This window comes from Malaclemys terrapin, chromosome 17 (genome assembly GCF_027887155.1).
Source record: "Malaclemys terrapin pileata isolate rMalTer1 chromosome 17, rMalTer1.hap1, whole genome shotgun sequence".
In the NCBI taxonomy this organism is placed as follows: Eukaryota; Metazoa; Chordata; order Testudines; family Emydidae; genus Malaclemys; species Malaclemys terrapin.
The window spans coordinates 5,582,173-5,605,539 of NC_071521.1; the positions used below are offsets into that span (position 1 = coordinate 5,582,173).

The window sequence follows — 23,367 nt, forward strand, 5'->3', positions numbered from 1 at the left end:
CCTCTACAATGCCATTGGCTGCAGCTACCCGCTGATTTCAGCCAGGTCTCAGAGGCATAATGAGGGCAGGATTTGGCTGACTACATCTAAATGCCCTTGGATTTGAAGCCAATTAGACCGAGCAACTTCTCAAAGGTGGCTTTGCTCATTGAGTGTCAGTATGTCAGTCTGGGCATTGCAGAAATGTTCATGTTAGTCTGAACTTCGACTGGAGGGAAAGTGCCCTTAAATTGGAGCCTTTAACCCTTTCCTGATCGAACGTAGCTTCGTTTCCAGGATTTCTTTTTTGTGTGTTCACACAAAGCACATCATTCAAAAAGGGATCATAGAATCATAGAATATCAGGGTTGGAAGGGACCTCAAGAGGTCATCTAGTCCAACCCCCTGCTCAAAGCAGGACCAATTCCCAGCTAAATCATCCCAGCCAGGGCTTTGTCAAGCCGGGCCTTAAAAACCTCCAAGGAAGGAGACTCCACCACCTCCCTAGGTAACCCATTCCAGTGCTTCACCACCCTCCTAGTGAAATAGTTTTTCCTAATATCCAACCTGGATCCTCTGTCTACATCCCATAGCAAGGCAACGACGCTCTTCAGGAGTCTAGCAGCCCCAGTGACAGCAGTTCCACACTCTCCGGAAAGGAGGGGAAAATGGAGCTGATTTCTGCAGTCCTCTTCCTTCCCTGTCCCCTCAGCAACCTCCAACCCGGAGGCAGGGGCCAGGGCTACAACAGGCCACTCTCCACCCCCACAGAGAAGGCGGCAAATAAAAACCACCCAGGAAGGGGGGGTGATTTATCAGAAACCTCTGTCAATATATTAAAAGGGGTCTATCCTGAGCTGGGAAAGGCCACTGCACTCTCCATGGCAGAGATGGCAAAGGGAGGCTGGCTTTGTTGCCTCTGCAATTCTCACAGTGGCCCGCAGATGGTGCCATCGTGCAGGAGAGAAATGCATCTGAAAAAGCTGTGAAAACAGGAGGGGAGAAAAATCAATTTTGTTAAAAAAAACACACACAAATATTTCAGGAAAAAAGGAGCAAACTGGTATCTCCCGCCTCCTTTCCTGCTTTGTCTGGTTAGAGCAGCTGCTTGCAATGGACTTGCTCTCCTGGCCGAGCCTGCAGCTCTCCCAAACCCCCCAGGGGAAAGGGGAGACAAGCTTGGGAGCAAAGATTTGGATCATTTCTTGCATTTAAGGCAGTGAAATCAACCTGATCCCTGCGTTGTTTTTTTGTCCATTTTTTTATTTAAATGAGGCTCAACTTTATGCTACTTGTTGCTTTGCGAAGAGAAACCCAGGCAGGAAAGAGACCGGGACTGAACGAGCTGCAGCCACAGGCACCATGAAATCTACCGGGCGAGGGGATAAGGTGTGTGAGTGACCACTGTCAATGGCTCGCCTCCAGCCGGACTCGCCTTGTAAACAGTAGCCCTGGGCAGCCTCCAACCACACAGCACTCCCATGCTTGGCTCCGCGTCGCCTTGCCGGGCACCCTCGCCACTCTGCAGATGCCTTTCTCGGGGGAAGAGAGGAGCCTTCAGGGGGTCTACAAGTTGACGGCTCAGCAGCAGGATGGGCAAGCCCTGGCAGCCGGGGGGGTGCCTGTGTGCGCCGAGTGCTACACTAACCAGACCTTCGTCTTCGATGATGGCAGCTCCCACAGGTAGCCTCTTTAATACATCCTGCACCTTGGCAGGGGGTCAGACTAGATGTCCCTTGCAGTCCCTTCTAACCTTACGGTTCTATGTGCCGCTCCCCTCCCACCCCCTTTCCCTTCTGCTTTGGACACTCAGGAGATGGGCGAACGGTGACCCCGGGAAGCCACATCAGGACTCAGAGAGACCCTGCTAGCCCTAGAGCCATGCCTGGTTCTCTAGCTCAGTGATTCTCAACCTCTTCGATACCAGGGACCGGCTTGCTGCCTTGCTAAACTATGGCAGGGAGATCTGAGGGACCGGTCATGGAGAAACACTGTCCCGAGCTCTCCAGCAGCACAGGTGACCTCCTTGGAGTGAGCCCCTCTTCTCTGGAAGGAGTGCTAGAAGCCCCTGCTGGGGGTGTAGTTAGTTTGTTTGGTTTGTTGTCTTTTAATTTGAGCGTTTGCTTAGCCAGACTCATGTGGCTTGCAAGAGGAGGCAGAAAAACTAACCCCCCTCTCCCCCCCCAACAATAAGCACTTTCTCTGCAACAACCTGCCCTAAGACATGCATGTCCTGAGGGACATGCGGGATGTACTCAGGGTTGCAATGCAAGGGATCTCTAACTGTCCCTTGGTTCCTAACCATTGCCTTGGGCTGCAAAAGTTGCCTCAATTGTAGAAAATGCCCCCATCCCTTTCCACCTTTCTGCCTTTAGTGTTAATGTTGCAGAGGCATCGGTTGCTGCCCCATAGCTAAGGCTGAGTTGTTTTCTATTTAAAGCAGAGATTTTCAGTCTTACATTTATATATTAGACATAGGGATATTTTTGACTTTTAAGTATATAAACAGCTGCCATGTTCCATAGCAGAGGTGGCTGCATTTCAGTGGCTGGAGAAGTGATCCCTCATACAGAACAGTCAGAAAAGCACTTCAGGGTGAAGGGAGCTAGAGGAATGGACAGTTGCTGTTTGCTGTGGGCATTCATGTACTTAACACTAAGAATCCGTGTGAAAGACTGAGACATCACTCTTATTTTGTTCCTCTGCGCCTCAGAATTGCCTCTGGTGAGGATTAATAGTTGGGATTTGTATTCTGGTAGCACTTAGAATGGACTGAGCACTGTCCACACACATGAAAACGAAAGCTTGAAATCCAAGGGAGTTTAGATGTAGTGCGCCGAATCCTGCCCTCCATTATGCCTGTGAAACCCTATTGAAATCAGTGGGTAACTCCAGCCAGAGGCATTGTATGGGTTAAATTGAGGGCAGGATTTGTTCCAGTGGTATGAAGAACACGGGTGATATTAGCATAGGAATTGCATCTGGTTACATGGAAATATCACCCAGGTTCTAAGTCCTTGTGTAAAAGGACCCTACTAGCTGTAGATGTGATGGGACAAATATTATTTGTATGAGGGTAGTGCCTAAGGGCTCCAATCCCAGATCAGCTGTAGGTGCTGTGGGACAAATTCTATCCTTCATTACCCCCGTGTAACCTTCTTGCCTGCAGTTACACCACTGACCTCCAGGGGCTCGTGTGGGTGTAAGGGAGGGCAGAATCGGGTCCAGTGCTGTTGGTTAGCAGCAGAGTTTCAATCTTAGCTGTCAGCTCCTTGGCTTTTGTTGGCTTAGGGCAGAATGAGGACATTTTTTTGCCTCTGAATTTGATTTAAAAAAAAAGAGAGCGGGGAAGGAGGGGGCTGGAACGCTGTGTAACAAACAGATTGCAGACTGTTTCTGTAAACTCCCATTTAAGGATAGGGGGTTATTTTTAAGACCAGAGCAGAGCTCACTGCAGTTAGTGAGGTGATGGTGTATACCTTGACTTTTTAAAACCCATGGATTTTAACCATCTGGCTAATGCCCATGTAGACAATTTGTATAACAAAGGGTATGAAGAACTTTCAGCTCCTTCTCATAAAATGCACAGAGTGATTTATTCTACTGGGGACTCTTAGATTATAAGAATCCGCACTCCTCTACTTCAGTGCTCAGACAAGCTATTCTGGCAGACTGTTACATACAGATGAAGTAGGAAAGAGTCTCTAGGGATCCTTCATATTAACTCTGTCCTTAGCATCATTATGGAGAAAGTTGCTATTACCATGTGTCAGTCAGTGCTGAATGGTGAATTAAAAGCGGTGGTCTGTATTGTGAGCTAATGGCCTGCAGTACTTTATTTAAAGGCGCTGTTTGAACTACAATATATCAGGAACACAGAACATCCCCAAAAGCCAAAGTAACTTCCTTTTTGGGGGAATCCCCACAATTTAAGAGAACAGCAGCTGTTAAAATCCACGGAGGGGGAAAAATTGCAGCCTTTTTTGCCAAAGAGTTTCTGTGCCAGGTTTTTGCTTGGAACAATTTTTATGCCAAGGTATAAGGTGGTGTAACACAGGGGGGCTATGATTTAAATGTTGAAAATTACTCAATTATGAAACGGTTAGAGGAGGCTACGCGTGTGTGTGTGTGTGTGTGTGTGTGTGTGTGTGTGTGTGTGTGTGTGTGCAGTAGTATATATGTTCACTGGAACGGAAGCTTGTTCTTGATGCATTCTACCTTTTCCTGGTAGATCCATTCTGATAACACTGGTCTACAATTTTTGAGAAGTCGTCTGCTTCAGAGATAAAATGTGCTATTTATTATGTATTTTGATGTGCTGAATTCAAATATGACAATTAAAACAACTGATTGGCTACTGTTTCTAAGATATTTAAGTTTTTACATTTTATGACTATGTATATTGTGTAGATAGTAGAGTTTTAATAATAAATTGTAAACCTAGGTCTTTTCATGTGTTTATGGTTGGTTTACATGATAATATTTCACCTGTCCTGTTTATGTAACACTTTAAAAATCAGCAAAAGGGTTATATAAATAAAATTTATTATGAAACAAAAGGCAAAAAACTATTATGTACATAGTTTAGTCCTATTCAGTGTCTACTCGGCGCTTCTTGGCTTGTCTCTTGTATTCATTAAATGGAGCATCTCTTGTCACTGTCTAGCAAAAGTCTGCAAGCATTGATGGGCTCCATTTGCCCTGATAGCGTTTCTCCATTGTTGCAATGTCCTGGTGAAATCGCTCGCCGTGCTCGTTGCTCACTGCTCCGCAGTTCGGTGGAAAAAAATCTAGATGAGAGTGCAAAAATGTATCTTTAGTGACATGTTGCAACCAAGGCTTTTGTATGCCTTGAGGAGGTTTTCCACCAACAACCTGTAGTTGTCTGCCTTGTTGTTTCCGAGAAAATGTATTGCCACTAACTGGAAGGCTTTCATGCCATCTTTTCCTTGCCACGCAGTGCATGGTCAAATGCATCATCTCGAAGAAGTTCACGAATCTGAGGACCAACAAAGACACCTTCCTTTATCTTAGCTTCACTTAACCTTGGAAATTTTCCATGGAGGTACTTGAAAGCTGCTTGTGTTTTGTCAATGGCCTTGATAAAGTTCTTCATCAGACCCAGCTTGATGTGTAAGGGTGGTAACAAAATCTTCCTTGATTCAACAAGTGGTGGATGCTGAACGCTTTTCCTCCCAGCCTTCAATGACTGTTGGAGTGGCCAATCTTTCTTGATGTAGTGGGAATCTCCTGCACGACTATCCCATTTGCAGAGAAAACAGCAGTACTTTGTGTATCCAGTCTGCAGACCAAGCAAAAGAGCAACAACCTTCAAATCGCCACAAAGCTGACACTGATGTTGGTCATAGTTTATGCACCTCAAAAGTTGTTTCGTGTTGTCATAGGTTTCCTTCATATGGACTGCATGACCAACTGGAATTGATGGCAAAACATTGCCATTATGCAGTAAAACAGCTTTAAGACTCGTCTTCGATGAATCAATGAACAGTCTCCACTCATCTGGATCATGAACGATGTTGAGGGCTGCCATCACAACATCGATGTTGTTGCAGGCTACAAGATCACCTTCCATGAAGAAGAATGGGACAAGATCCTTTTGACGGTCACGGAACATGGAAACCCTAACATCACCTGCCAGGAGATTCCACTGCTGTAGTCTGGAGCCCGACAGCTCTGCCTTACTCTTGGGTAGTTCCAAATCCCTGACAAGGTCACTCAGTTCACCTTGTGTTATGAGGTGTGGTTCAGAGGAGGAGGATGGGAGAAAATGTGGGTCCTGTGACATTGATGGTTCAGGACCAGAAGTTTCATCCTCTTCCTCTTCCTCGTCTGACTCAAGTGAGAATGATTCTGGTGCATCAGGAACCGGCAGTCCTTCTCCGTGGGGTACTGGGCATTTAGCTGATGGAATGTTTGGATAATGCACAGTCCACTTTTTCTTCTTTGACACACCTTTCCCAACTGGAGGCACCATACAGAAGTAACAATTGCTGGTATGAGCTGTTGGCTCTCTCCAAATCATTGGCACTGCAAAAGGCATAGATTTCCTTTTCCTGTTCAATCACTGGCGAAGATTTGTTGCACAAGTGTTGCAGCGTATATGTGGGGCCCACCTCTTGTCCTGATCTCCAATTTTGCAGCCAAAATAAAGGTGATAGGCTTTCTTAACCATAGTGGTTATACTGCGCTTTTGTGATGCAAAAGTCACTTCACCACAAACATAGCAGAAGTTATCTGCACTGTTCACACAAGTACGAGGCATCTCTGCTCACTTTGGCTAAACAGAAATGTGTCCCTTTGCAAAATCAAACACTGACAAATAAGAGAGCACGACACTGTATGATTTCTAGAGCTGATATAGGGCAATTTGTTCAGCAGAGTGATGTAAGCTTCGTTATGATTGCATCATCCATGACTTCTAGGAATAACATGATGCATTTCATATCATGTATGACGCAATGCCAGCTTCAGATTGCATCATTCATTGTTTTGCCTAAAAAGCAAGTACTGTCCAAACCCAGTCATAGGGTTATTCAAAGATCCAGTCAAAGATGTATTTTAGTCATTTCTGGTTTAAATTGAGATCCCTTCCCTTTATAACTCACTTATCCTCCGCCATTCCCAAGTCAAGGGTCGTATATACTGACCCAATAGCATATCTTGAAAACTAGAGCCAATCGACAATTTTAAGCATCATTTTCGTTCTCAGTGACCCAGAATTAGTAAAGTTTGACTAAATTTATTTCAGAAGCATTTTGGCTCTAGAGCAGTGTAACATAGATGCAAATATTTACTGGCACCGCTATTCAAATTGCCTTATACTCATCAGATGACAGGTTAATTAGGCACATTAAGCTTGCATATAAATTCATTCTAATTGGACAAGGAAGTCTGGATGTGTTGTGCCTCCTGGTTTATCATTAGTGAGGTTAGATTTCTTCATATCCACATCTGCTCATAACAAGTCAGGGAGATTTTCTTTCACTCCTAAAAGGTTAAATGGGGGAAGAAGAAAAAGTATTAAATAACAAGTCATTAATTTTCAAAGCAGCACAACTGAGTGAGTAATTTGTAAATGGGCCTGAACTCTGGATCATGTGAATGACTCATTAATTCTCTCTCCCCATGTTTTTCTCCCATCTAACAGCAGAGGTAGTATCTGATGAGGGCAGGATACCCATCATGTATAAGAAAAGGAGAAATATTTCCCCTTCTTCTCCCCACCATCTGTGTCTCGGCAAATCCATGGTAGCTTGGCTTCCTCTTGCAGCTTCATCATTTAAAATGTTAACAAAGTCAGTAAAATGTGTGGGTTTTTTTCATTCTCTGGAAGGAAAAAAGTCTTTTTCTGCTTCTAACCATCTGAAGGCCCAGTTCAATTGGTTTGCTCTTTTGCAGGTGGGTCTTATTTTTCCCTGTGGCTCACTGACCTGTCAGGATAGTTGCATTGGCCATGCTGCCTTTAGTAAAAACAGATTCCTAAATTTGCAACCGGATTCTATGTTTGCAGAACAGACCTGGATGGAATATTAGAGGTGCATGTGCGTGAGAGTGAGATTGGGGTGCCCCTCTAGTGGCTGCAATTTATGGAAGACTTAAATCCTAACATTACTTGCCGCTGATAAGACTTGTACCTCAAGAGATGGAATCCCTTGCTGCTGTTTGAAGTGCAGTAGCACATAAAAATGGCCATACTGAGACAGACAAATGGTCTGTCTAGCCCAGTATCCTGTTTTCCAGCAGTAGCCAGTGTCAAATGCTTCAGAGGGAATGATGAGAACAGGGCAATTTATTGAGTGATCCATCCCCTGTCATCCAGTCCCAACTTCTGGCAGTCAGAGGTTTAGGGACATCTAGGGCATGGGCTGCATCCCTGACCACCTGGGCTAATAGCCACTGATGGATCTATCCTCCATGAGCTTATCTATTTTTTTTAAACACAGTTATACTTTTGGCCTTCACAACATCCCCTGGCAATGAGTCCCACAGATTGACTGTGCGTTGTGTGAAGAAGTATTTCCTTATGTTTGTTTTATATGTGCTGCCTAAAAATTTAATTGAGAGCCCCCTGGTTCTTGTGTTATGGGAACAGGTAAATAACACTTTCTGATTCACTTTCTCTACCCTATTCATGATTTTATAGACCTCGGTCATATCTCCCCTTAGTTGTCTCTTTTCTAAACTGAACAGTCCCAGTTTTTTAATCTCTACTAATATGGAAACTGTTCCATACACCTAATCATTTTTGTTTCCCTTCTCTGTACCTTTTCCAATTTTAATATATCTTTTGAGACGGGGCGATCAGAAGTTCACGCAGTATTCAAGGTGTGGGCGTACCAAAGATTCATATAGTGGCATTATGATATCTTCTGATCTATCCCTTTCCTAATGGTTTCTAACACTGTTAGTTTTTTTGACTGCCACTGCACATTAAACAGATGTTTTCAGAGAACTATCCACAAAGACTCCAAGCTCTTTCTTGAGTAGTAACAGCTAATTTAGAACTCATCTTTTTGTATGTATAGTTTGGATGATTTTTTCCAATGTGCCTTACTTTGCACTTATCAATGTTGAATTTCATCTGGCATTTTGTTGTCCAGTCACTCAGTTCTGTGAGATCCCTTTCCGCAGTCAGCTTTGGACTTAATTATCTTGAGTAATTTAGTATCAACTGCAAATTTTGCCATGTAACTGTTTACCCCAGATCATTTATGACTATGTTGAACAGCACAGGTTCCAGTACAGATCCTTGGGAGACCCTGCTATTTACCACTTTCCATTGTGAAAATTAACCATTTATTCCTACCCTTTGTTTCCTATCTCTTAACCAGTTACTTATCCATGAGAGGACCTTTCCTCTTGTCCCATGATGGCTTTCTCTGCTTAAAAGCCTTTGATGTGGGACCTTGTCAAAGGCTTTCTAAAATTCAAACAGCAGTGTATCAACTGGGTCACCCTTGTCTGCAGGCTTGTGAGGCATGATTTCCCTTTATAAAAGCCACGTTGACTCTTCCCCAACATATTGTGTTAATCTATGGGTCTGATAATACTGTTCTTTCCTGTAGTTCCACCAGTTTGCCTGATACTAAAGTTAGACTATAATTGCCAGGATTGCCTCTGGAGCCTTTTTTAAAAAATGGACATTACACTAGCTATCCTCCAGTCACCTGGTACAGAGGCTGATTTAAGTGATAGGTTACACACCACACTTAGTAGTTCTGCAATTTCACAGTTGAGTTCCTTCAGAACTCTTGAGTGAATACCATCTGGTCCTGGTGACTTATTACTATTTAATTTATCAATTTGTTCCAAAACCTCCCCTACTGACACCTCAATCTGGGACAGTTCCTGAGCTTTGTCACCTAAAAAGAATGGCTCAGGTGTGAGAATCTCCCTCGCATCCTTGGCAACGAAGACTGATGCAATGAATTCATTAAGCTTCTCCACAATGGCCTTGTCTTCCTTGAGTGCTCCTTTAGCACCTCTGTCGTCCAGTGCCCCACTGATTGTTTGGCAGGCTTCCTGCTTCTGATGGACTTACAAAAACTAACTGCATTTTTGTTTGGCTTTGTGATAGTTACTCTTTAAATTCCTTTTTGGTCTGCCTCATTATACTTCTACTTAACTTGCCAGAGTGTATGTTCCTTTCTATTTTCCTCACTAGGATTTGATTTCCAATTTCTAAAGGATGCCTTTTTGCCTGTAACTGCCTCTTTTACTCTCCTGTTTAGCCATGGTGGCGTGGTTTTTTGATTTTGAGTCCTCTAGGTTTTTTTCCCCTTTGGGGTATATATTGAGTTTGAGCCTCTCTTATGGTGTCTTTCAATAGTTTCCATGCAGCTTGCAGCATGTAGGAGCTCCTGTCATGGGCAAGGGCTGCCTGGTGCTAGGCGCTGCACAAACACAGAACCAACAGACGGTCCTGCCTCAAAGAGCTCACCTTGCATTCTTTTACTTTAGGAGCAAAGGGTCTTTGGTTTCATTCCCCCTGTCTCACGCTGTGGCATATTTGTCTGCTGGGGTAGCTGTAGATTCGTTACCACTTGTGTGTGCAAGGGAATGAAAGATGTTTTAGGAGCAGAGGGCAGCCTCCTGGTCTAACATGCCTGTCTTCCCCCTCCTGAGTTTTAGATTTCTCTTAAATTCCCCAGGGTAAATGTTCCTGGGTATTTGTGTACAGAGATCAAACACTGGCAAGGCGCCTCTCTCTCCCCCCCCCCCCGCCCTCTTATTATGTTTGGAACAGCAAGGAAATGATCTTTTGCACTCCCCCTGCTCTATAAATCACGGTCTCCTTTATTTGCATGGTGGGGTTAGACCAGGAATGCTTTGTCTTCTTGAGCCTTTATCTAAACCATGTAACCCTGTGTCAACACACTTCTGTCTGAATGGACTTTGCCTATGCCATCCCCATTAGGGTCAACAGCAGGCACCTGCTCAAATTCTTCCCCATTGATTTGAAATGTAGGGGAAAATAAGAGCAAGTGAGGAAATCGGTCATTCCTCTCTCTCACAATGTCTGTCTCAAATGCTATCCTGCACGCTGCTCTGTGTGTGAGTCTTTACCAAATGTTTGTTCCTCTTTGTGCAACAGTTATGGGATTAGAACCCCATTCCACTGCAATACTTCCCAGGGTATTTGCCCTGCGAGATTCCTCCAAAGAGAAAGCAAGGAGTTAATTGCAAGCATGCTTTAAATTGTAAAATAGGTCCTGCCCAGGAACATCCTGCTCAGCAATTCTTGGCACCCAGAGGGTATAAGAAACCGAAATTTTGCCTTCCTGTCTCACGGGAAATGTTGTGAATGTTTGTACAGCAAGGCAGCCAGCCAGCCAGCGGAGAGCACGATCTCCTCTGGGTTGGAAACTCTTTTCTCTTTCTTGACCATGTAAGGGAACTCGGGTAAGTAGTGACGAGGACTGAGCAGCCATAGGAAAGGGCTCACACAAAAATAACCTGCACAAGTATAGAACCAGAGAGAGAGGGTGACTCACACAGCTGGAGAGTTGGCTTTTCTATATACTACCTCCAGTGTGTATGGTTTATTTCAGAAGAAAGAGGTGGAACAAGAAAACACTTGTGACAGGTGGTGAAACCAAGGCTGTTTCTGCTGGAGAAGCTGTTTAGGAAAGTTGTATCTTTGCATAAGACATATATGGCTTTTTTCACGTCTACTCATATCGTCGGTAAGAGAGGCTAAAAATATGTCAGTCTGTCCTGAAGATTTTGCTGATACGTCTCCGGGGAATACTGGATGCTACTATTTATATTTGGAGTACATTAGGTAGAAGTGTGTGTAGTCAGGAAGGATAGAATTAGATACTAAACCTTAGCTTGGGGTGCATGGTGTTAGGGGAGGCATGCGGCTGTACTGATTGAGTCAACTGTTCCAAAGTCACAACTTGAGAATTAGGTCCCAGAGCGGCAATGAGAGAGGTCTGTAAGAATTACTGAACCGGCACCTCAGAGAATGGTGCTATTGACTACAATGGTCCTGGCTTCCCCAGAAGCACAGATGAAGATTAGATTCAAACATGTGGCAGGTTTTTCCCCTTTTTGGTTTGGTTTGGTTTGGTTTGGTTTCCTGAAGTGAGTTTAGCCAATCAAACAGCCCTCCATATCAGCAGAGGAGAGGCAGCAGTGCCCTTCCACTGGGCTTAACCCTCATTCAGAGATCTGCTGCTAGGAGCCAGAAGGCAGTTTGCTTGTATGCTCTTCCATTCTTTGGTCTCTGTTGACGGTTGTGCCTATTAATGCTGACTGTGGTTGGCATTTTCCACTCAGCCACCATGAACCAGACAGGAACCCACTAAATTTATTTCATGTAGATCATCAAGCAGCCAGTAGATGGTTATGCCTCTTGTTCATTTGTGACCATGGTAGGATTCAAAGCAGTGTCCTTCAGGTAAAATGCTCCATATCTCATTAGGAATTTCCTGGGTCATCCAGGCAAGGCTAATTATGGACCCCGAGGAGGCTGTTTGCCTGCTCTCCTAGTTGTAATTGAGATTCTGCCATCACTTGAGTCTTTAAGTCAAGAATGAGCATTGTTCTGAAAGATCTGCTGTAGCTCCACCAGAAATTATGGACTTGATGCAGAAATTACTGGGTGAGGGTCTCTGAATAGACTCTCTGGTGCCCAGTTCATTAGACCACGCAGCCTCCAGTATTTGGTATTTCAGTTGGATATTTATCTAACTCGGAGTCAGTGCTGTGCCAAGGGCCTGAGTGTTAGGTGGGACAAAGAGGCTGTTTTATAGGTTCTTGCATGCACGTTAGTGAAGGATAGTTTTAAAAGTGTCCCTTGTCCCTCTGCTGTGGTGTCTGGGCTGTTCAGTGAGGTACAGATATTCCCTAGGAAGCCATCCTGCTCCTATTGAGGTGTGTCTCACATTTGGGACACAATGCAGCTGGTCTTGCATAGATTGTATAATAAACACCTCTGAATGGTATATATACTTGGGGATGAAGGCACGCTCAGTGGTCTTTACGTTTTCCATTTTCTGAGTGGGGCAAAGTCCATCTGGTAGAACTTGCACCGAATTAAAGTCTGTTACTCGTTAGTAACTAACTATTCTGGACATAATTACCTGCTTGCACCTTTATTTAAAAAATAAAGGAAGATTTGTCAACTTCTCTTCCTTTGGCTGGCAGCTGAGATCTCAGTTCTTGAATGGAATCTTGGCCTTTTCTTGCTTCAGAAATAATTGCAACATAGCAGATTAGCTGTCAAGAACTTCATAAAATTACGAGGCCAGTCATTGCTGAAGTGTGCTTGTAAAGCAGAGATAAAGAGGAATTATGGTCCTTTCTGCCTGAGTTGGTTTTCTCAGTCATGCTTGAGTCCACCTGAGCCATCTGATAGTCACATTGCAGTGAGCTCACCAGTAGATGGAACTGTTGAGGCTGAAAACGGAATACATCCTAACACACATGTATATCTCTGGGAAAGGACTTCTGGGGTTTCCCTCGTATTGAGTTACTTTCACCATATTGGTTCCATAGCGTTAAACATGCTGGGTTCCAGTTGTTGGGTTCCAGAATGGTCTTACAGCAGCTTCAGCAGAAGAACAGCAAAGTAGGATGCTGCCCCTGCTCAGAGTGGTTATGGCCCACAATAATATTTCACACTCTCCCAGTTCTCCATGACAGTGATATCTTCCACCCCTGGCCTTCAAGGGCTGCCCGAGATTCTCTTTGAAGCCCATCAGTGCTGCCTTTAAATCAGCCCAATCGGACGCTGGAGTGACTGACGCATTCATTCTTCTCCGGCAACTTCCGGGGCTTATGTGTAGGCTAGAAAGCCAGCCTCCCACCTCTTCCCAGCTTTGTTCCTTGCGGTAAAGATTAACACACACGCCTGGTCGGGGAAAGCACTTCCCCCTCCCATTTCCCTCTATTATTCGCTGACTTTCAGTGCCCTTTGCTTACTAGAACAGGTCGCACACTCTGGATCTGCAACTCTGAGGCATTGGCATGGTGCTCCTTGCCCCCATCTATATGTGGTTACAGAGAGAGAAGGATTTTCCCGGCAGAACAGTAACAGGAATTGGCACTTTATAGCTTCTCTGTGTGTGTCTGAATAATACTGTGCATTGACAGATATTACTGGAGCAAATTATCCCACTTGAAAAGCAAGGCACAGGCAAGATGCTTTCTGTGCTGTGGGAAGTCAGACATGCTCTTAGTTCCCATGGAATAAATAACCCAAAGGACCAGGAAACTCTGCTTTGAGATGTGTTTGTAAACACTGCTGATAGATGGGACCAGTGAGAAAAATGGATGTAAATAGGAAGGACAAGGAGAGACAGGACTGGTGGGAAATTGCTGTATCGCTAATAGGATTTATATCCTCTTTATCCTCTTGTGCAGGTAGTGGCAGCATAAAGGTTGATATTTGTGCGAAGGTTCTACCCGAAGCTTCTGACAGGCGAATCACTGTCTTTTTACATTAATCATCTGTTTAGGGCTTAAATTCATTAGCAGTTGATTGGCATGGAACTTAATCCTATTATTAGAGCAGCGCATGCTAGCACCCCTCTAACAAAAGGCCTGGCAGCATTTCAGTTCTGGACCCTGGTGATTTTCAAAGGGTCGGGCAGCCTTCAAAATCTTCTCTAGGGTTAAACTGGGTCTGGAGACGAGCTTGTTGGTGAGGAACGTGGCAAATTGCGGCTTGTCTTTCAGTTGCAGCAATGTGAATCCTTTTTAGAATTTGCCTTCACAAGGTTCCTTGGGAATCTGCTCTTTATTTTTAAAACGAGCTTGGACAAACCTATTGGCTTCATTACAAACCAGACCCCATGCTGAGAACAAAGACCCCTTGCCCTGTGCAAGAGGGCTACACGTGTTGCATGGGTCTCTAGCTGCTCGGAAAAGGTCTAGAGCCACAGCGCTATGCACAAGGCATTTCAGCGGGTAGGCTTCCAGCTCCTAAAAAGCAGATTTATTTTAACACTTTAAGTGGCACTCGTGGCTTCTGGGGTGGGCATTTCCTGGCTGAGTTAACAGTCTGTAGCTTTGCTTCACATTGTGAGCTCCTCCAGGTAGCTACTGACTGCCAAAATATACCCACCCAAGATAGAGGTCCTTGTGGATTAAGGCCCTGATCCTTCTGTGAAAGCTCTGCGTGTGCCGACTTACATTGACTTCAGAGGGGCTGTGCATGGGCAGGGGGATCCTTGCAGGACTGGGGCTCAAACGGGGCTCTTTGGCTTCTAAAACATATATAACTTCTGATGCTGTTTGCGTTTGGTTATAGACTAGCTACTGCATATCCATTGTGACAATCTTATCCATGGATATGACCAAGCCAAGGTGGACCGATGTGAGGGGAGGTTTGGGAACGATTGATTTGTCTCCTGTCAACTCCCCACTCTTCTAAAATCTGATTTAGTGGTGACTCAGCCTTCTGTTCCCCCACCCTCAACTTCCCCTCTTCCTGCTGCAAGGCCTAGAGAAATAGATGGTCTGGGCAGCCTGTCCAGAAGGCTATTTTTGGGAATGAATCCCAAAGTCAAAGTCTTCTCCTGAGAAACATGTTGCCACTAATGCTTCCCTTTTAAACCAGGGGTTGGTGGCTGGAGCTCTTACGCTGTTTGCTGGTGTGGGTCCCATGGGGGAATAGCTGCTCTCTGTTATATGGCAAAGAGGCTGGTTGTATGGACCCCTGTGGGCAGATTCCACCGGAATGATCCTTATGTGCAGATCTGTGGCACAATGAGCTTCCCGAGTCACGTACACAGAACCCGATCTCGACCTTTGAAGGACAGAGTGAATTCTGCCAGGAACGTTCTAGTGCCAGGGCAGGTCAGTCAAGTTTTAATTAGCTCTAATTAGCATCCTTGCAAGCTGTCTCCACTACAGATGAGTTCCACTCAGCTGCAAAAGTGAAAACATCAGAGAAGTCCCTTCCAATCTGACCCAGGAGGGTGAAGGACAAACATATTAAGGAATGTGGCCATAGGAAAATAGGGGTGCAGGAACTGATCAGTTAAACTGAATTGCACTGTATTTGCATATTTACACAATAGACTATAATGATTGCGAATGAACCATTATGCTCTATTGTCTGCCTGTCATTCTGATCAACTGTATTAGGCACTTGCTTCACTCTGTCATTAACTTTCCTGGGAGGTTGGGGGATGGAGGTTTGGCTGATTATTTAACAGTACACTGAGGAAGCTGTGTAGTCCAGTGGATAGGGCACTGGGCTGGGAGTCAGGAGACCTGAGGTTGTTCCCAGCTGCTGCACCGGTATGTGTCCTTGGGCGTCGGTTTCATTGTTAGGTTGCAGGCTCTCTGGGGGAGGGCTGTATTTTGGGCAGCACCCAGCATGATGGGAGCTCAATCCTGATTGGGACCTTTGGGTGCCACCCCAATAGGTTCACATAGAATCTATATAAAATATGCAGAGTGGAAAAGTTCAGATTCAAATGTCTCCAAACCTCAGTCATTTGGCTCCATCTCTCTAATGGAAGAAATTAACCATGATTCCTTCCTCCCTTCCCAAACTATATTCAGATAACATTCCGGGCTGAGCCACAAAAACAAAGAGGCTGAGAATTAAAACTGCAACTCCAGAAAATCAGTAGGGCTGGAAATTAAATCCAGGCATCCCAATTTCTAGTCCCCTGTCTTAACCATTAGACCTTTCTGTAATGTTGCACTCCGTATGGTTTATGGAAATATGCTTATGAGTGTGAATATGATGTAACTGGAATATGCTTTATGCAAAAGGGCTCTTGTAAGGTATCATAACAAAGGTTATAACCTACTGAATATATTCCTCCTGTTTGTATGCATGTATGATTCTTGTATCTGAAGCTAGAAATATGAAGTATAACTCTGAGGTTCTATTGTAATTATGCACATTGTGGGCCATTAATGGTGGTTTAGAATCTTGATGGCTCCCATTGACCCAGACAATTGGTTGTAAATGGTTTATTTACCTGCAAACCTTCCTGTGTACCTGTGGGCCAATCCAGGAAGAATGGAGACTAGGGGTCTTCCAGTGACATGTGACCATATCACATGATGCTGGAATCCATCTTAATCCTTGTACTTTTCCATTGATGAGGTGGGGGTGGGGACAAGCACAGAGAAAAGATTCCCATCTTGTGCCAAAGCTATAAAAGGGGGTGGAGCAGGGCAAAGGTGGTGGCCAGTCATGAGAAAACCCCTGCTTACTACCTGAGATGTCTGCTGGATTTAACAAAGACTGTACCAGGGAAAGGATTGGGCCCAGACTAGGAAGGAATTTAGTCTGTTAAAGAAGCTATTGGAACATCTTTGAGGGTGAGATATTACCTGTAATCAGTTTCTTAATATATTAGGCTTAGACTTGTGTGTTTTGTTTTATTTTGCTTTGTTCTGTCTGTTATTACTTGAAACAACTTAAAGCCTACTTTTTATACTTAATAACATCACTTTTGTTTATTAATAAACCCAGAGTATGTGATTAATACTTGGGGGAGCAAACAGCTGTGCATATCTCTCTATCAATGATATAGAGGGTGAACAATTTACGAATTTACCCTGTATAAGCTTTATATAGAGTAAAATGGATTTATTTGGGGTTTGGATCCCATTGGGAGCTGGGTGTCTGGGTGCTGGAGAGAGGTAACCTGCTGAGCTGTTTTTAGTTAGTCTGCAGCTTTAGGGGCGTGGCCTAGACCCTGTGTCTGTGGTGTAGTGTGTCTGGTTCAACACGGCAGGGTTCTGGAGTCCCAAGCTGGCAGGGAAAATGGGCTCAGAGGTAATTTTAGCACATCAGGTGACCGTACCAAGGGGATCTCTGTGATCGAACCTATCACACTTTCTTTTCATGCTTTCCTACCGAGAAATGCTTCCGAGCATAGACTAAAACACAGAGTCGTTTACTTTTCAGGAGGCTGTTCATAATTGCTCTTACCCTGTTTGCTAATTGCCAAAGCCCTTTGGGTTGATTTCAGGGCATGCCTCTTGAATTGGCTGCAGGACTGCATTGGCAGCTCCCATTAAGGAACAGTTGCTTGGTGTATGTGCTCTAGTTTGTATTTCCCCCTGCCCCCTGTAATATCTGCTCCAATGCTTTATATCCATCCACCGGACCAAATGTCTTTTCCCCAAGAGCATGAATCTGCCCTCTTTCAGCAGTTTGGAGAGGTTCCTGCTGGGGGTGTGTGGGCTGTGCAGAGCCTTTTCAGAGAGGTGGGGATGGTGCATACGGTGCCAATATCAGACCTGTAAACACATATGACCCAGGCAACCATTATCTCAGTGGCAATTACTCACCTGAGTAAGGTGCTGCTGAGGCTAGACACTCTTGCAGATCTCCCATGGTGGGATTTCCTTAACGAGGTGGATAATGCAATGACCCCCCTCCCAATGTACAGTGAGGTCAGCCGCGATAATGAGGGGAATTAGTCCTAATGCTGCAGGGCACAAGTGGGGTCAGGAAGGCACCTTGCACCAAATCACTGTCCTGCATAATTGGTGTGGGCCTAAACAGTTACACCTGGGTGCCTGTGTGTAGGTCCCACTTAATAGGCACTGATCCTGCCCGTGTGGATCAACACTGGAGGGGGAAGGAGGCTCGCTGTTTGCTCCAATCTGCGACCTCAGTGGTGTCTAGGCTTTAGTCTCTTGGGGAACAGCAGAGGCATCTGCTTTGCCTCCCCTCCCCTCCCCACACCCAGGTACTTCTTCCACTGCTGCCTTCTAGCATCTGCCTGGGAGGCCTGGAGAGAACTCGCTTCCCTGGCTTCCCCCCCACTTAGTCTTTTCAAATACCACATGTGAGTGCTTGGGTCATTCTTGTTTTTTAAAATATTCTCTCTCTTTGGGAAACACCGGGTATAATTTTCCTGTCTCCTTGGCTTCGTCCGCTCTGATACCCTGGGTGAACCTCCGTTCATTCCAAACAATGCTCCAAGGCTGTGTAACAGATTAGCGTTCTCTTCATCCATATCTGGGCATGCTTTTTATTTGCCCATTTCCCTTTGCCTTTCGTAGCTGTTTATTCTCAACGAGAAGGGTCCAGTCTGCTGCCACTACGCGTGGGCTGTCCCTCAGCTGCAGTGGGAGTTGTGGTGTGCATAGAAAACAGATCAGGCACCTTTTTAATATTGTGCTTCCTTATGGAAAACTGGGCAAAAGATATTTTTTTCCTTCTCTTTGAAACAGGGCAAGAGGGACTGTAGTGTGCAAGAGGCAGAGAAACTGGGATTCAGGACTCCTGGTTTCTATTCCGGGCTACGTAACAGACTCACTTTGTGACCTGGTGGGGGGATGGGGACCAGGAAAGACGCTTAATATCACTGTGGTTTAATGTCTTTCTAGGAAAAATGGGGATAATAATACTGACGTGCTCCTTTCACCTGCTGGGAGATTTGATTAATAGATTTGTGAAGGACTTTGACTGCTGTGGTGATGGTTCTGTAAATCCCAAGATGAAAGATGCTATGGAAGTGCATTTTGTCATTAGGAGTGATTTAGCAGTGAGCTGGTGAGGAAAGATGCCTTTGGGGTTAAAGCACTGAGCTGGGATCCAGGAGATCTGGGGTTCAATTCCTTGCTTCACCAAAGCTTTCTTTAGACAAGTCTCTAGTTGGTGCCTCACATCCCTATCTGTAAATGGCAGCGATGAGCCATTCCTCCGTCCCAGGAGTGTTGGGAGGCCAAATCCCTAAGTGCCTTGGAGATGCTCGGTTACGATGGTGATGGGGCTGTTTCAGTACCTAGGCAGACCCTAACTGCCGCAACATTACCGTATCACTCGGACAGTAGGTAGCCATGAAAAATGAGTGCATTACTTATCCTGAAGTGAGTAATGTGCTCAGTTCAGTAGCTTTTTATATTCAATCCTAATTATGGCTCTTTAAATATTTCAAGACCTCCTCTAATAGAGTGCTGGTGGCAGCATTAGCATCAAGGCACTGGTGGACTTCTCTGCAGGAACATCTTCATCAGGCACATCCCACTTTCAATCAGTGCCTTTACATTCCCCCCCCCCCTTTTTAATAAAAACAGGTTTTACTCATTGGGCAGAAGGCAGGAAAGCCACAATTTGTTTTAATTGCCCAATAGACAAGGAAATGTTGCCCGAGAGGGTGCTGGATTTCGTTTCCATTTCAGTACGTAATATATCAGCGTGGTTTTAAAATTCCTGTGCTTTTCAGCTCAGCTAGGTAATTTCTTAATACCGTAAACTGACTCAAGGGAGAGGACAGCACAGGGGAGGAGACTTTCCTTCCCTTTTATTTTGTCTTATTTTGGTGGCCACAGGTACTGGCCTCTGATGCATCTCCGTGATTTGCGTATAAGTTCTGACCAGCAGGGCTGGTGTAGCTGGCCACACTGCCTTCATTAGAACAGCCCTTCTGAGCACACACAGGCGAACAGGCATCTGTGTGGGAGGCTGACTGACCACTGCTTGACTCTTGGGTCTGGGCCATGCGGACTCGAAGCTTGGTACCATGCAAATGAACTCCATATGGCTACTGGCAGCCTGGGGCATTCCACGCAGCATTCCGTGCGCCGGCTCCAGCAGCACGCGAGAGCCAGCGACGGGCTTGACTTCTGTGTGCACTACAGACAAGAGAGCTGTCTGAGCTCAGGCTGTCTTTCTGCTGACGCACCTGATGCTGACACTTCTGCTGCTCAGACGGCCCCTGTGTTTTCATGTTGTTCACGCTGCGTTTTGTTGAGTGCTTGCTGGGTGATGGGAGAAGAGGCAAACTCTGGATCTTCAAAGAGAAACTGGTGGGGAAGAAGCAATTTCTTTCTCTCCCCCAAACAAACGGCTGCACCTGTCAGCACACAGGGTTGTGTAATACAGCCCTGACTGGCGCTGGAGGCGGTGAGGGGAATCAGGCAGTGAGGATAAGATCGTGGAATTAACTCCTGTCTTTCAGTGCTCCGGTGTGTTGTGGGACCGCTATAGAAGTCCAATGCACCTAGCTGCTGGGAGACAGCTACAGGAGACACTCCGGGCTCCAGCCTGCTGTGGGGCAGCTACAGGAGAAGCTCCGTGCAAGTGGAGACTGGAGTTTTCATTCTGAACAATTAAAAGGGAGGTGGAAGAACATGTCCCGCCAAGACAGTGACAGAGGAAACCTCTTTGTGCCCAAAATGAGTGTAAGGAATTATTCACTGAGCAGGGATCCCTATGGAAATCTCACTCCCATAAAGCTGCCAAGGTCAGTGTCTGTCTAGGTGACATGCTGAGGCTAACCTATGGCTGCCCAAGGGGCTAGTCCAGCTTTCACACTTGACTTTTCCATTCATGAATTGTGTGTGTGTGTGTGTGTGTGTGTGTGTGTGTGTGCGTGTGCGCTGCTTTTCTCAAGCTTCTCTGCGCCTCCCCCACCCCTTTCTTGTTTGGGCTGGTGCATCCCCACTGCCTTCTGGCATGCCTGCTTATTGCTCCATTCACTGCCAAGGAGCCTGCATTGATGGTTTTAGAAAATGTGTGTCACTTACACAGGAGGGGGGGGCTGTCTCGTTTCCAGCCTAACAATTAGGAAAGAACGTGTTTCCCCTACGCACTTGGCCACTGAGAGACCCCCACAGGGATGTCACTCAAAAGCAAGGGGAAAAGCAACTGTAACCAGGTAACCATAAGAGCTGTGGGAGGAGAAGCCAGGAATGATGGTGATTTGTATGTATTGTTTAAAACATATAGAAAATTAAAGGTGGGGAGGCAGATTTTCCTGAATAGCTTATTGTTCATCAGAAAGGCCAGGGCTGCTGATGACTTTTTGAGAGAGCCCGGCACCTGGAGGATCTGTTCTTACCAAGAAGTGAGAATGAGGAGTAGGTGGAAAGTGAGAGATGCCTCTGCTGTGACGAGGGAGAAGAGAGACCAATAAGGAAGCCTCTCCGATAAGTCCAAGACTTACCTGGCCTAGCGTACCAAGGTGCTGAACATCTGCAGCTCTGGTGACTTCAAGAGGAGTTGGCATTGCTCAGCATCTTTGAAAATCAGAATACGCATGTGGGGAGAGGACAGGGCTGGTGCGAATCTCTTTGCAGGTGCTCGCAGGATGTTGGGCCCGTCACTGCAATACCGGAGTGCCCCACAAACACCTCTCTTGGGATAGGGCAGTATCCTCCTCATTTTACATATGGGGGGAAATTGAGATCCAGAGAGAAGTGATTTTCCCCAAGCTCACACAGAGGACTGGCACAGCTTGGGACTGAACATGAGTCACCTAAACCCCAGGCCTGTGCACTGACCACAAGACCCATCTTTCCTGAATGGATGTGGTTGGAAACAAAGACCAGAAGGGGGAATCTCCATCCTTAGAGGTTTTTAAGGCCCGGCTTGACAAAGCCCTGGCTGGGATGATTTAGTTGGGGTTGGTCCTGCTTTGAGCAGAGGGTTGGACTAGATGACCTCCTGAGGTCTCTTCTAACCCTAATCTTCTAAGATTTTATGATTCTATGAAAGGTGATGGAGAAGCCCTGGTGCTGTGCAGGATCAGAATGGCCTGAGTGATCTCTGGTCCCGCAACATGGCTGCTCTCTGACTGAAGGGAAAAGCCGGAGGGGCAGTTTGTCTAGTGAACACATTGGCTGAAATTGCGACTGAGAGCAAACCAGTCACCAGGAGGTGTCAGAGTGTGGGGAGGGCTGCCATAGCAAGCGGGCCATCTGAGAAGCCATCTTGAAAGGCCATGGCTATGAGGGGTGATGGGAGGCCAGCCAAAGGGAACCAGAGCCTGGGAAGGATGCCCTACCTCAGGGTTCAACCTAGTATTTCCTTCTGAAAAGACAAAGGTGGAGGACGGCCTTCTGCCCTGCAAATGAACCCTTCCACGGCCACGTGATTGACAGAGGGGTGGGTGGGTGTATTGGGCTTCTAACAGAAGTTGATGCAGCTGCTGTGTCCTAAAGCCAGGTCTGGCCATTTTGAGAGAGACCCCTGAGATCATATCTCTGCTCGCCCTCCTAACATGAAAGAGATGCTCTCTGCACGGGGAAAGGAGACAGCCAAGTGCGGGCAAACAGCCGAGTGAGCTGTTCTGTGCTGTCAGTGGGCTGGGGCCTGCAGAGACCGCTCACAGCTGGTGAAAGGCAGTCCAAAGAGAATATTCTCCTGTCGTTTGAGGGGAATCTGGACACGTTGCCCTGAAGAGTCAGTGGCTGCTGGGACGCGGGTCCTGGAACGACACAAGAAGGGCAGTTTGTGAATGGGGGTGTGAACCCCTTACATCCCACCCCACTAGGCAGACGTCTGATGAATGTACCTATTACGCCTAGCAGGTAGCTCCTAGCATAGCCGCTTTGCCAGCCAAACCAGCAAATTCAGCTAACAGCGTTTTGTGCTGCAGACACAGATGTGGCTGTCATCAGCAGGGATGGAGGCCAAGCCGTCTGGCTCCAAACTGGGACACCTTTACTGCTCCACCATCAGTCACGAGTGACTAGCCTTGTCTCTCTGTAGGCTACAGCCAGCCATTAGAGGGTGACAACAGACCCCCCGCAACGGGCCATGGCTTTACAGTGTGCACAGTGGAATGAAGCCAAAGACAGCCGTTCTGCTTTTGCCAAGGAGAACTGGGTTGGAGTAATGAGATCAGGTGTTGGGAGCTCACTTTCTGTCAGATGCACACAGACTTCTTGGACTGAAGCTGGTGGAGGGGAGAGGGAGCAGGGCCTCTCTCCCTTGGCTAGAGGATGGTACGTGCTGTCCCAGTGAGATAAGGCTGGTTAAGCCTCAGTGCTGGGCATTGGTTTCCCACACAACACTGGTATTGTTCCTCTACGTTCCCAAAATAAACAGGATCATAGCAGAGGGTTATTTAGGCAGCTGCCTTAGACTCAAATCCAGAGTGTTATTAGAAGGAAGCAACATCCTTTGTTCTGTTTGTCCTCTGGCTC

At 46.0% G+C, this 23,367-nt stretch overlaps 1 protein-coding gene across 1 annotated transcript in view; it reads left to right on the plus strand.

Moving 5' to 3' along the window:
• Positions 1–1,507: 1,507 nt before the first annotated feature.
• Positions 1,508–23,367, plus strand: part of KCNT1 (potassium sodium-activated channel subfamily T member 1) — a 204,871-nt gene continuing 183,011 nt past the window's right edge. Inside the window, exon 1 of the mRNA XM_054007779.1 lies at positions 1,508–1,662. Coding sequence (XP_053863754.1) covers positions 1,508–1,662 — 155 coding nt within the window. The remainder of the gene's footprint in view (positions 1,663–23,367) is intronic.